At 39.4% G+C, this 17,082-nt stretch overlaps 1 protein-coding gene across 13 annotated transcripts in view; it reads right to left on the bottom strand.

Moving 5' to 3' along the window:
* The window catches only part of PPP1R9A (protein phosphatase 1 regulatory subunit 9A), a 160,682-nt gene that overhangs the window by 53,242 nt on the left and 90,358 nt on the right, over positions 1 to 17,082 (bottom strand). For all 13 annotated transcript variants that reach the window (XM_068934881.1, XM_068934891.1, XM_068934887.1 and 10 more), the window contains exon 5: positions 11,487 to 11,591. In XM_068934881.1, coding sequence (XP_068790982.1) covers positions 11,487 to 11,591 — 105 coding nt within the window. The remainder of the gene's footprint in view (positions 1 to 11,486; positions 11,592 to 17,082) is intronic.

The following is a 17,082-nucleotide window of genomic DNA, read 5'->3' as shown; positions in this document are numbered from 1 at the left end:
CCAGTGCTTGGCTAACCTCACTGTGATTTTTTTTTTCTGACAATATCCAGTCAGCGTTTTCCTTGCTGCAACTTCTGTTCATTGCCTATCTTGTCAGTGGGCACCTCTGCAAAGAGCCTGGGTTGACCCTTTCTACTGCCTATAAGGTAGCTGAAGACAGCAGTAAGATCCCAATCATCCCATCCGTCTTTTCTTTAGACTGAAGTAGTTCTTTCTGTCTCTCCCCAGGGTCTTTTCTGCAGAGCTGCTCTCTAGCGCATTGGCCACAGCCCACAGCGTTGCACAGGGTTATTCCTCCTCAGCTGCAGGGCTCTGCATTTGCCTTTCTTAGGCTTCATGAGGTTTCTGCCAGCAGCTTTCTCCAGCCTGTCGAGGTTCCTCTGAATAGCAGTAAACAAGTAAACAACTCTGCCTGGAGATTAGCACACAAGGTAACTTGAGGAAGTAACCACCATCAGTAGATGAAAGGGGTAACCACTGAATAAAGTCACGTAAGATCACGTATATGGGTTGTTGAACATTGATTGAACCTTTGGGCAACTCATGTCACGTCCAGACCAGGAGGCTGGAGATACAAACTCGGTACAGAAAAGTAAACTTTGAAGAAGATACTCCACAGACCCTGGAGAAATAGTTGTCAGTAAGCCTGACTACCGTGCAGAAGCCCTGGAGCTGCCATCCTTGTCCCCGGACCTAGGATGAAGTAAGCTATGTGCGGCACTGTGAATTTTACCATGGTCATTAGGATCCCATCCTTATTAGTTATTTGAGCGAACATGGGTGCCCTTGGCCCAGTCAGCTGTCAGGATGGGTGCACACGAACATGACTTCTTTGATGTGGCATGGCATGGGCTGTACATCATATGTAACTGTAATGAGTAATGCACTAGATGTGTGTGTATATGTGTGCGTTATTTCTTTTTGTTGTTAAGCAGTGTTTTATTAGCATTATTGTTTTACCATATTTAACTTATTATTTTTAAATAATTTTAGTTAATATGCATTTGAATTAAATAAGGGGTCATCTATTTCTCTGGCAGAACCACACTCATATTAACCAATCAACTGTCACAACCTAACATGACAAAATTTGGCAGAAGGCATTAAAGAGTTCCAGCACCGTTGCTATCCTATGACAAAATGGTGGAAAACGCAGGAAGTAGCTGACCCTGCAACAACGTCCAAGTCATTAATAAAGATATTCAGCAGTACTGGCCCCAGCATTGACCCTTGAAGAATGTCACTAGTAACTGGCTGCCAGCTGGATTTCATACTACTGATCATAACCCTTTGGGACCAGAAGTCCAGTCAATTTTCCACTCATCTTCAAATAACCATCCAGTCCCTGTCTCATTAACTAGCTACAGAGATACTGGAGGAGACCACGTCAAAAGCCTTGCTAAAGTCAATTTGAACAAAACGTGCTATTCTGCCCTCATCCACAGAGCCAGTCATCTCATTATGGAAAGCTATCAGGTTGGTTAGGCACAATTTACACTTCAAATGGCTTCTAGGAGGATCCATAATCTTCCTGAGGACTAATTCGCCTCTAGTTCTCTGGATCCTCCTCCTTGCCCTTCTTGAAGATGGGTGTGATAATTGTCTTTTTTCAGTCACCAGGATCTTCTCTCAGTTGTCATGGCCTTTCAAAGAAAATCAAGAGCAGCCTTGCAAAAACACTGACCAGCCCCCTCAGTATGCTCAGATGCACCCCATCCGGTCCTACAGTCTGATGTACATATAATTTGCACAAATGAACCCTAATCAATCTTCCTCTACTATGGGCAATGCTTCACTCCCCCAGATTCAGTTGCTAAATTAAGGGAGCTGAGAGGCCTAAGGGCAGATCTCATCAGTAAAAACTGAGGAAAAGAGGTCATTAAGTATCACAGGCTTTTCTGAATCCTTTGTCACTATGTCTTTTGCCTTACTGAGCAGCAAGTCCAGTTTCCTTAGTCTTCTTTTAGTTGCTGAGGTACTTCAAGAAATCCTTCTTGTTGCCTTTCACATCCTCCATTAGTTTCAACTTCATCTGGGTTTTGGCTTTCCTAATTCCCTTCTTTCATGCTCGGACATCTCTATATTCTTCCCAGATAATCCATATCTTCTTGCAATTGCTGTGTACTTTATTTCTGCATTCCAGCTCAGTCAGCAGTCCCCTGTTCGTCTATGTTCCTTCAGTCACACTCGCTCAAACTTCTGCATGTCAGAAAGGACTATTCTTGTGCTCTGAGGAAGCTGTCCTCAAAGATCAACCAGGTCTCTGGGACCTTTTACCCTTCAGCGCAGTCTCCCAGGGGATCTTGCCAAGCATATCCCTGAGCATGCCAAAATCTTCTCTCCTGAAGTCCAAGGTTGTAATGCAAGTATTCATCTTCGCTTCTTTGAAGTTCTTAAAGGCTACCGTTTTTTGGTTAATGCTACTAAGGCTACCACTAACCTTCATATCCCTGACCAGCTCTGACCTATTTGTAAGTAACACATTTAGCAGACTGCCTCCCCTAGCTGGCTCATTGAACACCTGTGTCAAGAAGCTGCTTTTCGGATACACTCCAGAAGTCTCCTGGATTGCTTGTACCCCACTATGTTGTTCCTCTAGCAGATGCTGGAGTGGTAAAAGTTCCCCATTAGTCCCTAACCGTGAGCTCTGACCTTGCCTACTACTTGTTCCAAAGCACAGTTCCATGCATTCAAGCCACTCCACTGCCTAGAGCACAACTGCTCTTCCTTGCCTTCCCAGCCTCTTTCCCAAAAAACTTGTACACATCCATGCAGTAGTCCAGGTGTGCAAACTGTCCCACAATGTCTCAGTAATCCCAATGAGCTTTAAGTTCTACAGCTGCACACACAATTCTAATTCCTCCTGTTTGTTTCTCACACCTCATGCGTTTCTGTTCAGGCACTTGAGAGAGGTCCCCAGTCATGCTGCTTTCAATAGGGAAGTACAAGATCCTCCTCCATCACGTAGTGCCCCCAGGCACTTCCTCACTATCCTTTATGCCTCAACTGCTATTCACAGCTAGGTCACGACCTTCCCTCAATGAATCTAGTTTAAAGCCCTCCTGACTAGATTAGGAAACCTGTTCTCAAACTTGCTCCTGCCCCACTTTGTCAGGAGGATCTATTCTCTTGCCAGCAGTTTTCATTCCTCAAAAAGGGTCCTGTGGTCATAAAAATCAGTGCCTCCCCTGCAACATCAGCTGTGCAACTAGGTGTTGCTCTGCATCCAATCCTATCTGATCCTTTCTCCTTCACTGGCATGATGAAGGAAAATACCACTCAAACTCTCATACCCTTCCACCCGATCCCCCAGAGCCCCGTGACATACACCAGGGTCTTCCTCAGCAGTATCACTGGTGCCTGTGGATGAGTAGGAAAGTAATAGCTTAAGAGCCAGAAAAGCCTCAGCAGCCTCTCCACAGCATCTTGGATACAAGCCCCTGATAAGCTACCCTTATCAATACTAAACGGATATTGAGTCAGACTATTAGAAAACCACTTAAAAAAAAAAATCGATGCACTTAGCTAATTATTCCCACAGAAATCAACTCTAGTCCAAGGCCTTATTGACACATTAGCTTTATTCGAAACTGTTTCAAAAATAGCCAAGAGAGTCAACATTTTGGCACTCTTTCAGGTTCCAGTTCTTACACTGTTCTACAGTTCTGAGAGTGCATGAAGAGAAACTCTTCATCCTCTTCCAGAAAATCTGACAGAATACCAATACAATGCTTGCATAAAGTTTTCCTGAATACACGATGATCATCTAAACAGCATTTTCTACAACACCATATTTCTTATGGGGATGGCCAGCTCAAATACGTTTCTAAATCTAAGCTGTAGCATACCTGAATGCAGGTGAACTATATACTTCGACTCTGTTCAAAAGGTGCAAGCAATAGGTAGGAATGTTTCCAAAACCTGACTGCATTTTGGGGTGAGATCTGCCTTCCCTTACCCTCACCCTTCCTGGTATCTATGGAAATCCAGGTACGATGGTACGTGGGCCAGAAGTAAGCAGTTGAGTTCTGAGCATGTCCTCAGTCTGGATGACTAAGTGATCCAGACTCTAGTGCAAGCTGCAACACACCTGTAGCATAGTCTAGCTGTAGCGAAATACTCCCACAGTACCATCCCTGTGGTTTGCTGAAGCATCTGGGAAGAACTAAAGTTAGGTAGCCCAGCCGTCACTGTGTTGCCTCACGCTAATCACAGCACACCAAAACTGGGTGGGAACTTACACAGCAAAATATACAGCACTTTGAAACAGCAAAGAAATTAGCTAAATAAACATGTATAATGACATTTCAGTTGCAGGGCTAGGAGTTTATGTTTTGATCCAACTGACTTGAGGATGAAGTGATTCAAAACCTGCCAAGTTGCTCCTTTTGCTGGGAAAGAAAAAGAAAACCCACTCCTAATAAAAGCCTGATGAATCTGACTAATTCATGTTGCCCTTACCTTAATAACAATGCTGTAGATGTCTAGAGAAATGTTTTAAAATTCAGTTAAAAACTTTTGTATGCATATTTACTTATATATTTCATGCTTAAGTATATTCTTTCCTGTCCAAATGTGCAAATATTTAATGAAAAAGCTTGCCACAAAATTCAAATTAGCAGGATGTCAGGACACAGGGGCTATTTAGGCCAGTAAATTCAACAGTGCCAGGTAATGCTCCCCAAGCACTAGCAATTGATAGACTACACTGTTACATTGGTTAAACCGTCTCTGGAATGGTTTGGCCCAAGTTAGTTAACTAATATTCTCCTAAATAACGCTCAAGCACAGTCCAGGCAGTTAGCAAAGGCTATGGACGTTCCCAACGGACAATTTGGACATGGCCACCCTATTCTGAAAGGTAACAAATTGTAATAGTATGAGCATGGACTATGCTGCTGCCAGCTGGCCTCAGTGCTGGAGAACAGTCCGAGGCACATTTAATTTACAAGTACAGATGCAGCCAAGAAATATAAACAGCACTGCTGTACATCCAACACAACACTGATGAACGCAGTCTTACCTCATCAGTGCTAAGCGTTCAGAATGCTAGTGATTAATTTTAAACATTAAGGTCAGCATGCTACTCCTGGTAGCCTTATGGATTGATCACCAGTGCTTCTAAGAGTTCTTTGCAAAGACCAGAAAGAAGAAAATAACCCAAATTAAGTAATTTTTAGTATCGTCCTACTGGAATGAGCAGGAGAAATTCACCCTTTTGCTACAAGGCACCACCAGTTAAGTTTATACTGGGTAAATTTATGAATGACATCCATCAATCAGATTTATCAAAGAATCAGAACGTGCACTAAGCACAAATGGCTTCTTACACAGCCCTTCATAACCTCCTAGCGCTGCAATGAGCACCGCAAAGCAAAGGACTTTTCTTTCCTCCTCTTTTTCCCTCCTTGGTTCTGGGTGGTACTTGGATTCAAGGAAACAGAAGCCAACAAGGAACTGGAGAACATCACCCCCAGTCAGTAAAAAAGAAAATAAAATCCAACTCTCCGAATAAGACATGGAGGATGACATGTTTTGCTTTTGGCTCCTATCTAATTATCCAGGACTGGGAAGGTGTAGAGATCTTTCCTGCCTCTTCCGCAACACTAATTTAAAGCATGGAGGATGTTTATATTTAAAGCGCACAGTTGCTTCACAGGGCAAGAGCACAGGTGAAGAGAGAAAGAAAGAAAGAAAGGGAGAAAATCTGCACAGACCCACTCAATGGAAGAAGAGAAGATGATTATCTAGGGGAAGAAGTCATAAAAATAAAATGATTCTGTTCATTGCTACCATGAGCAAATAGCATTCCCCACAGGGGTATACCGCTGCTGGCTAAATCCTGCTGTTGGCTTCATCTGTCCTCTATACTGTCTTATTACTTGAAAAGACACAACTGTTTAAATTACCTTTCCAGATGTTATGAGGTTAAACAAAACTAATGGAAGGCATGAATATACTGTTTTCTCAGAAAGTATATTTTCCAGAAAGAAATTAGCTCAAAATGGGGAGAGAAATCAGCTGAAGAAAGAATACATGACATAAAGATGGTGTCAATTAAGAGGGTGCATTGTAATGTCTTGGCCTACAACCGTTGCTTGCATAAAAGCTATCTACAAAAGTAAAAACTTCATTTTTGTCTGCAAGATTGCATTTCCCCCCGAAAAAGAGTAAGAGATAAAGAAATCTAGCTATGAACTTGGGAAGGAGACAAAACCCTGCTTTGAATTAAAACTGGCCAGATAACAAAACACACAAAATGGTTACTGGAACACAGAATAGCTAACAGTGTAATGCCTCAGGGTTTGGTGGTTACAGTGCTATTGATGGAACTCACTCTTCAGTGATCTAGAGAATTAAACAGCAACACAGTAAAATTTGCTAACTAATTATTTAAAAAGAGGAAGACTTACTTTGAGGCCTTCCAGGGGAGTTTAATTAAACAGAAAAAATTCTAAATCCACTTGTCGGTTAGAATTAATATAATTAACTTCAAGGTGGTACAAATCATGGGAAACAATACAGGTTTTGCACAGGTTCCATGTGGTTCCCTGAAAAATCAAGACCTCACTAAGAAAGCACTATGGGAACATCTGCTTAGTGCCTAGCAACAGTTTAGGAAGCTGACACAAACATTCAAAAGACAGAGGAATATCTGGAAAATATGAGGGTAGAATTTAAAATTTGCCTGCCAGTGGCAAAATACTGAATTTGGTTAACTTTCTTAATAGAAACCTTTCAGAGAAAAGGTGCATAATGATAAGAGCATACAAACAGCACATGAAGGACTGGGATTTTCAGATGAATCTCTCTCATGCAAGCCCCTTTTGTAATACCAATCCAGTACGATTCCTGGGACCCTGTCCTTTCCCAGGATACTCTGCTTCCCAGAGCTGTCATGGGCATAAGTCTTTGTATCCAGTGAAGTCCCGTACCCCCCGCCTTCCCTCAATATAATTGTTCCTTCATTTTCCACAACCCACTGAAAGCTTCAACATTGTTGACCTAGGAAGGACAGACACTAGGTTGGTATGGGCAAAATGACAAAGTTTTCCGGTGTGTTCCAGAAAACATACAATCCCCTGGAGGTACAAAACTCTCCAAGTTACTTTCTCCGATAAAGACATTAGGATCCCTAGCACCCTTTCATTATGATGAAGAACAAGGGGAAAAAGTGGGGTCACACAGGCTCACGATCACCCAAGCAACTTCAGAGGACTTTGCGTCTTCTACCCAGCACCACAGTCCATGAAGAAACATCAAGCTACCAGACCAAAAAAAACACAGGAGAAGCTGCACAACAGGATAGGATTGCATGATAGAAGGCACCGCTAGCAGACTTCAGGTTGAAGGATAAGGTCCTAAAAGGGGTCAGAGAAGGCACAGAACAATTAGAGATATTAGTCTGGTGCTGCCCTCTGACAGATCCGTTAATCTGAGAGCTGGGGGGACACTCAACAAAATTGAAAAATAAAGCGTATTTCAAAGGAAAATTCCTCCAGTATATAACCCAAATTCTGAAATGCACTACTATAAGATATTATTAGTAAGCTAAATAGTTAAGCAAGATTATAAAGAAGACTTGATATCTACATAAATTGATACAGCATTTGTAGTTGTATTTGCCAGATTAAAAAAGTAGGGATACTAATTCTCTTCCCTAATGACAGAAGCTGATTGCCAGTTCAGATTATGGAAGAATTCTCCCTCCTCTCTTTGTCTCACAGGATATCAGAGTACATCTGGTTGGTGCCGATTATCTTCCTATAAAACATCGTACATTCGTGTGAAAGAAGCAAAGAGTTTATTACTCCTGGAGAGCCCAAACTCGTTGGGTCAATGATCTTCCATTATAGCATGACAGCTCTTCTAAATTCAATTCTTCAACAGCAGATAAAATAATAATAGGAGCTTATATTTGCTGTTCATGGGGTTTTCTTCCCCTCACTCTGAAGTAGAACAGTTCAAAAGGTAGAAGCCATGCTCTCATTTTCCCAGTCTCTTTACTATGTCAGCTACAGACAGTTCGGATACATTTTTCTGGCAGACACATTGCAAAATCTGTTCTAGGTCAGTGACTTCCACCGCCGGGATCATTCAAAAGCGTTCAGAAGGCTCAAAGGAGGAAAAATAAAGCGCTAAGCATCAGTATTAATGCAAGCTTGCTGAAGAGGTACTGACTGCATTTACTGCAAAGAATTAAGAAGTAGCGTTAGTGTCACTCCTTTCATAAACGTCCTTTCATTGCAACTGATCACGTATAAACCTTGCTACAAAAACCAGCACATGCTTTGACTACATTATGGGAAAGACAGCTGTGTATGATGCTGCGGGTTATAAAGAGGAAGTAAAGCCAGTGGGACGCATACAAATCTCTATGCGTACAGCATACCAGGCAGAAGAAAAGTATACACAACTTACACTATAATCACAAAAATAACTGTGCTTATTAAAGCAATTGTATAATATCTGTTAAACTGGCACTGCAATGCATACAATAATTACAGCAGAACTCTAATTCTACTAAACAGCACACATGCAAGTAAGTATGTATGCGATTTCTCCTGTCAAAGGCAGATTCATGAAGTTGCCTTGTTTTGAATTAGGCTGGGAGTATGGCTGTTCATCACCGACACACTTGTAGATCAGATGGGACACTCACAGCAGGAGAGGCAGAAGGTAGTTATCTAGCAAGATACTAGTCTCTTCCTCTCCACAGAAATCTCAACAAACAACCTTTTCTGCTTCTCCTGCCTCCCACGGTGATGTAGATCATTAAGGGCAACTGCCAAGCGAATGACTGCACTCAAAGGTCAACATCATTGCTCTTTACACTTCCAACAGGCAGGAATTAACGGCTGGGGGCAAGTGAGCGACTCTGTCCCAAGAGATCCTCTTATGTTGTAAATGTTATCAGTCAAAGGGGGTGGAAGATGAGAGGTCATTCTGTCACAGCAGGTGTAACAGGGAAAGAGGATCTGCCATAAAACAATCACTCTACAAAACAAGTAGCAGGCGGGGCCCTTATGTTGTACAGGAGAAGGAAAACAGCAAGATACAAATACGTAATTTTCTTTTATAGCCTAACACATCAATATGAGCTCCAGCTTACTTAACAAGCAAACATTTAGATCTACAGTAGAGCCCCAACATCAAGCATATATTCAAAGAATAAAGGTTTCCGGATGCACTTCTAATTTTGAGTAGCTAAAGACAAATACAATTCATCAGTGTCAGCAGAACATTAGACAACATACTTAACCATTTAGGATCTCACCAGAACCCAGGCAGGCTGCCTAAGCCGCAGATTTCCAAGCACTATCTTCAAGTCTCCCTCCCAGCCTATCATAAACCAGTAAAAAATATCATGCGTTTCTCAGCTGGCCTGTGTAAAAAAGTCTGTTTTTTTTTTTTAAATGAAGTTTTACATGAAGCAAAAAGGGAGCTGCACCAAATTCTACCCTGTTTTTCCCTCTGATTAGACATATGCATTAGTAAAAGGCTATTAAACATGCTATATACCAATGTGTACATAGATTCTTATACAGCTACGTTAATACCAAATTATTTAAATGATTTCTTTATCCAGTTGTGAAACTAAGGCATTTGGTCATTTTTCAGGTGAAAGCTTACTTCCTTCCTTACTAGCTGAAGCCTACTTACTAGCAAAAATGTAAAAAGCCATATATCTCTCCTTGATAAATGAGACCTGTCAGAAGCCAATGATCCTTGTGCACAGGAGACAGAGTACGTTTGACAATGCGAGCTGAACAACAGTGAAGCAGTATTTTTTCCAGCATACTATTTTATGACAAAAGGGTCTAGATTACAACTAGTCTGACTATAATTTGAACACCAAGGCAAGAAGCTGGAAGCATCCTACATGAAAATCTTCGTGTATTTCTTCCTTCCTCCAAACTCATTATTTTTCCAGGGGAGCAAGTCATCTACCCCATAATTTATTCAATAATCATTACAGGAACGAAGCTGATTATAAATGTATTTAATGTGCATGTTATGTTTTATATGAGGATCTACTTCTTTTTTCTTTTATTTTTTAACTAAAACATCAAACACAAGACAGATATAACATTTTGCTTTGTGTACCCAAACACAGGAAAGCATTTTCTCTGTCACAAGAATTTTACGTTGTAAGGTCCTAGTTATATGAAAGCTTAATTAAATATATTCTGATCTTTATAGTCAGCCTAGTCGGAACATTCATAGCATGTGTGAGTCTGCCGAAATAAGACTGATGTAGTTACAATTGTACCATTGTAAATGTCATACAAAAGTATATTCACCTGTAATTACAACTTCTAAATATTTTTTCCTAAATAACCTCTTTCAAATAAAACCTTGATCAATCACACCTAAGATTCTTTGCAGAATTTATATTCCAAAATTATTCCTTCCTGTTGTGTGAGAACAGCGAAGAAATTACGGTGAAACGTACATGCCACCACACCAACGCCACAGTCTGAGGGGAACTGACCGTGCCTATGTTACATGGAATAGTTTAGCCATGGTTCAAAAGAAGACGGTGCCAAACTCTTGTTAACTAAAGGACTAAATTGTATTCACACGATAAAGGATTTTGAGAGAGAACCAAAGGGTGACTAATGAAAGGCTGTTACATTGTAACACGCCTAAAATATTTTTCTAAATATTTTGTAGAGTTAAGTCTTTACTGAAATTAACAGGTTATCAAGTAGAAAAGCTATATTAACGTATGTTTTTCCATGGCAAAATAGTTCATTTCTAGAGAAACACTACCATTAGTCATTTACAAACATTTTACAATCTTGTATTTATATTCACAGATAATTTTACTTGTACTGTATTTTATATTTTCTACCCTGTTCAGTATTTTACAGATCCTTGCAGTGATGCCTTTCAATTAACTGGAGCATAGGGACAGAGAGGCAGAAACCCAGAGACGGTATAGGGAATCAAGTAGCTCAGAGAATATAATAGTGGATTGTGACTCTCCTCAAATCAGTAGCTCCCAACGCTATTGCATTCACCACTCTCTTCTTCTCTGGGCAGAACTGGCACCTGCAAGCACTGAGAGCTTGCTCCCTACTCCTCCAACCCCAGCCACAGGTAACTCAGCCAGTCTTACCGGTAGAAATGCATGGAGGGCTCCAGGCAATCAATGACAAGAGTAATTGCAATATGGCTAACAGATCAGTAATTTCAGCTGATGCAAATATTTTTGGTCAGTGGAGTTTTGACCAGCTTATACTCGTTAAGAATCTTTTTCTCCCTGCAGTTTCAGCTTGTTTCTTACTGATAAATAGCAATATTTTAAAAATCCAAGATAAAATAAAAAACTGTAAAACCATAGCTCTTTCACACCCTGGTATAAAAACACAGAAGGTACAAAGAGGTCAAAAAGCTCTGCTCCTACCTAGGCAGACTGATACGCCTGTGAAAGAATCTTAAATGTTCAATTACAAACATATTTCTTCTAATATACTTACCTTACTTTCCCTTTGGTGTTCCTAAGAACGGTTGCAGCAAAATTTTGTGTAACACCAACCAGACTGATGCCATCAACTTCCACAATTTGGTCATTCACCTGGATCCTTTCAAGCAAAAAAAATCAAGAATATATATATAAATAATTTAGGGTTGTTTTTGTGTGATTTCGAAGCATAGCGTACCGCAATTTTTTCCTGTTTGACTTTAGATAAATGACTAGACACTGCATTCAAATAAAATGATTCACGTAAACACCACACAAACAACACAGAAGACGTTTTCTCCCTGAATTGGAACTGTAGCTTCCAATTCAATATTTGTAAATACTAGGAAACGTTAGCATTGAAGAAGTGAAAAAAGTATCACAGCTTGTACATAGGTATCTTATAAAAAGACAACTTCAAAGTTACCATTACAATTAATTGCATCAATCATGCACTCACTTTCCTTGCATAGAAATACAGCAACACAAAGTCTTGAATTTGCTGTAAGACTTAAATGACAAACTCGAAGAGTTCCTCTATCATCTTTTACTAAGCCAATCTTGAAAAGGAGCATAAAACATAGCTCTGGTATTTCACACTAATGGAAAAAAAATGTGATATTTAACTAAAACAACCTGCTCCTCTGCAGAGGAAAGAGTTTGTGCTTCAGATTTAATTATGACCTACTCTCTTAAAAAATTTGATCTAACTTGCTCTAAAACATGAACTCCTAGCAATACAGGAGTGAACTCAGGGCACACAATAACAAAAATAAGGTCTTGGTCTGTTTTAATGAGCAGTATCTCTTAAACACCAATTTACTGTAGACAGATACACTGTTCTATGCATAAAAAGTTAGAAGGTATATAAAAAAACGCTGTTTATCTGCAATAGGCACTGCTATGAAAACCCAGAGCAGGCATCAGAATCATCTGGATTGCAAATATTTGGAAGGAGGACTGCTACATTAACATTTCCTCTAGAAATACACAAACTCCCACAGTTTCAAAAACTGAAAAATATCATTCAGAACCAGTCAAAGAAAGCAAGCTTCAAGTACTTACATGGATGCTACTGATCTAAACAATACTGTCTGTAAAGACATCGAAAAACATCCATGAAAAATCTCATTTAAATTATGATATTGAAGTACCTTAATTAAATTATCTAAGATATCTTAATGTAGATAGTAGTAGATACTATCTACTATCTTAGAATAGCTTAGTGGTAAGATTCCTGCCTACACATTCCAAAGAGAAACTTTCACAGCACAACAGGCTTTAAAGGAGCGCTGAAGAGTTTTGACTTGAAACACTAACTTCATTGTCTCTGGCAACCTCAGAACACAGTATCACTGTGGTCCCGGCACGTACTAACAGCTTATTTATTTCCCTTCTGTATATACGAAACCTTGAAAAAAAATCTTTGCTACAGCCTATATGCGTATCTTGAAAATCATACCAGGCATTCCAAACTCAAAATCTCATTTCAATTTTAAGTGAAGCATCTATCATTAATATGTACCTTATCTGGATAGTTTAAAAATCAGTAATTTTATTGTAAACCAGCAAACGTGAGTTGCAGTCAGATGGTCACAGGTGTGAACTAAATGGTGAAAAAAGAGTGCTTTATTCCTTTCTGATGGCATTGTCAGCTATAAGATTTTACATACTTCACCGTGCAGTGGATGAGTAGTGTTCATACAGATAGTTCCAGCCTTCTGAATGATTAAATGCCAACCTAGAGAACAGTTGCCTGCAACTCTGTAAGTAGCTTTATCTAGATCACTTGCAACTGAATCTGATTCTGTTAGTCTTTCAGGTGTATTTTAGATCTCCTTCTTTCTTTTTCGTACTGCTCCTAAATTCATTCCCAGCTCTAATTTTTGATGGCCATTGTCCTCCAAACAGCCTCTCTTCTATACATATACATATTTCAATTACATATAAACATGCATATATGTCATACAACAGATAATTAAAATTCTTTAAATCATAGAATTATATCTAATTCAAACAGACGTGTACTATCTATAGCATGTACATTCTACACTGCCCAGACCAAGCGACTCCCACAGCCACGTTCCCTGGGCAGCCCTTCCTTTCCCTGGGGAGCCCCTGCCCAGCCCCACTCAGCCAGCACCTCTGGACTTTCTCAGTCTCTCAGCCCCTAACCCTCACCTGAGGCTGAGCCCTAGGCAAGCACGCGCACAGCCAGCGCCGGGCTAAAACCCCCTTGGCAGCAAAGTTCTCCTGGTGACCTTGCCTTTCGCAGCCCCTTTCCAGCCTTGCTGCAGCGGCAGCTGTGCACTCTCTCCACCTCTTGCCCAGAGCCAACCCCTCGCGTCTCCGCAGGCTGGTTGCCGGAGAAGACCCCTGGCGCTGCCTGGACCAAGAACTTCTCACAGCCCAGCTCTCTGGATGACCTTCCCTGTCCTTGGGATCTGCTTTCCAGCTCCACTTCAGCTGGAGCTTGAGGCTTTCTCTGCCTCTCAACTATAAAGACATTTCTATAGTTAGGAATAATCCAACACCTAATGAATGCCAGTAAATATAACTATATCTAATGCTTTCAGTTCATCTCCATTTCTCCAACTGACTTGTCTGGAAACCAGAATACAAAAAGATATACACAAATCTGCTTGCCTGATTTGTTCGTGAAATTATCCTAATTATGCATACAAATTAGTTATTTGTGCACAGATGCCTTCTTTGCCACATAACGCGTCATTTACAAGTAGAAATATGTATTTTGCCTCTGCAGCTATGGCTACTGTACAGATAGGGAAGCAAGAGTCTGCTTAGGACTTTAGAGCTAAATTGTGTGTCTAACATTTTAAAACTTTTCTTAAATTACAACTTTTCTTGTATTGTTGAAAACTGTAATAAATTCTGACCTATAGACTTTGCAATGCATTTTAAAATCACTGAACAAAATACTTCAAGCTCTATTTCACAGAGAGGTTTTTTTTTTTGCCCTCTTTGTGTTGAGCCAGGATTTTGGAGACAACTGTCAAAATTATTTTATCAGTTTAGTAGTGCATAGTGCACACAGGTCATACTCTTTACTAAATCAGCATTAATAACTGACAAATAGGCAAGGGAAAAATTCAGTCTCTAAACCATTTTTAAAAAAGCAGCCACAGCCTTCCATCTAAAAATGTGAAGATAATTTAAAGATACAAAGGGAAATAAGGGATGATTATTGGCTCTATTTTCACTTTTTTTCCATATCTTGATTCTAACCTCAAATCTTTTCCCAGTTCAGATATGCTAGGAAGTTTGACATTATTATCTCTTATTAAGTGATTAGTAATATCTAAACCAAAATAATTTCAAACATGAAAGAAAGATTCGACTTGGGTTGAAAAATCTTAATTATAAAGGTTTAACTGCTTTTATCATTAACACAATTGGTATTTCTGATAATTATTTTCTAACAGATAGGACTTAAACCTTTGCCTATGTGAAGGAGCACTTAAACGAAGTAGGAGCTATACAAGCAAACCCACTAAAGTTGAACAAATTATTTGCATAATTATTGCTCTGTGTGATGGGCTGAAAAATGTAACTTGTGCAGAGACAAAGTTTAGAATATTTATTGGGAACTGTGTAATGTTTCAAAACAGTTGTTCTCCGATAAATTGTTATGAAAATACTTTGAAATGACTCATCTCCACTGCTTTTGCTTATCACCTGAAAGAAAAAGCTATGTATAATACCCAAGAAAAGATTTTACTTTTCATATTCAGTCTAATGATTGATTTTATATTGATTTTATATATATCACACTATTAATACTCTTTCTTATTACTTATCAATATGCTTGAATTTGGACTTGTCTCAAAGCATCCCTCCTTGGTTACATATTGCTATACAATGCCTTTGACATGACGACAGAACAATACTTGTTTGTCCGCAGGAACACGATTCAAGAATATGATGCTGAGTCACTAAGAAACCCCTTTGTACAAATTTTGGGTTTCCATGAGAGGGAAGTACACTGTATCATGATTTGATGGGTCTTGTAACAAAAAATGGGAGTTTTCCTAAAAATATTGTAATAGTTTAAATTGTAGCTTTAGAGATCCTGTCTGAAGACTCCTATGCAGTTATTCAGAATATCTGATGTAACTGTTGAAATACAGTTTTCTGTCAGAAGACTTTGGTTTTGGTATCACTGTTAATGATTAACTAGGGTTTTCACAAAGGCAAAGTTAACAGGACTTTTTACAGTTGAAGCACTGAGAATCAGCTGCTCCTGCCTGAGAGGATTACAGATCCCTTCCTCCAGTCAATGATCAGTCAGGCTCTCAAAGAAAAAATCAGAGAGCTATTTCTCAGCTGACTGAACATTCAGCCAGTTGAAAACCAATACAAAAATCAGAATGGTCAAAGAAATATATTTTTCCTCTGGCTGACAAGCTCCTTTGAGATATCATCTAGGGAAATGAAAGAAGAGACTCGTATTCTGAACATTAACTTTTGTAGCCCTCTCACATATGTTAATAATGAGAGGAACAGCAAATACAGATCATCAGAACATGGCCTAACAAACAGAACAGTTGTGAGCTACTCTGATTTTCTACCAGGGAACTTCACACTGAATTCCAGTAGTGAGCTTACTGCCTTTCGGCTGAGCTCAAGCACACCTTTCAGAAAAACTTTTGCTTAAATTTAAAGTAATGGATGAATTCATGACATCCTGAGGTGTCAGCTTCTTCACTTCCTTTGATAATTTTGTTAAGCCTGTGATAACTCTGTACTTGGCCTTCAAGTTGGTGCCTGACTGCCAAGATCTGTAAAGATACCTGCGAGCCCAATCTGGAAGGCAGCTGCCTTCTATAGTTTTAGAGCAATCCTATTAAAATCTGCAAATCCTGCCGTGTCGAGTTTTACGATTTAACCTGTAGGGCAGTTCCGTATCAGAACAACTTTTTGCCTGGTACACGATAGGGACAGTACACACTACCTCTGTAGCTTACACAGGAAGACAAGTTACAGCTGTTCATCCATAAAGAACACGTTTAGTGCTAAAATACATTTTTGTAGACGACAACATACTTTTGTTACAGTTTGTTTACTTCTGTTCTGTTTACTTATGCTTCTTGTCAGTATAATTCTAACTACGTTACTGTTTTGTTATATATAGATGCCAAGCATATGCAAGTAGATTAAATGCTAATATAGTAGATAAGCAATATTTTTTTTGCGCACAAATTTACAAAGGGTATGCACTGGGATAAAACAATGAATTATTATATGGGTGGGAAGATGTTCAAGAATATTTGTTATTATTAAATGATTACATAGCAAAGAGCTTTTTAAACTTTTAATGAGAGATCATGTCCTCATTGTGCTAGGTGCTGTATAATGCAGATAAAATTCTATCCCATATGATAGAAAATACTGCATGTTCAAAAGCAATATGAACCAGTTAAGCAATTCCAGAAGCAACTAGGTTTTACATAAGCACCACATAAGAATATGTCTGTTCCTTTAATAGGTAAGATTTGTGGTGCATGAGTCTATTCAAATTGATTAATGCAGTTTCAATGCAACAGTGGTGAAAACTGAACTTTCAGATGGTAAAATTTGCATATTCAAGAAAT

This window comes from Struthio camelus, chromosome 2, assembly GCF_040807025.1.
Source record: "Struthio camelus isolate bStrCam1 chromosome 2, bStrCam1.hap1, whole genome shotgun sequence".
Taxonomy (NCBI): Eukaryota; Metazoa; Chordata; class Aves; order Struthioniformes; family Struthionidae; genus Struthio; species Struthio camelus.
This window is presented reverse-complemented; position numbering and strand designations above follow the sequence as displayed.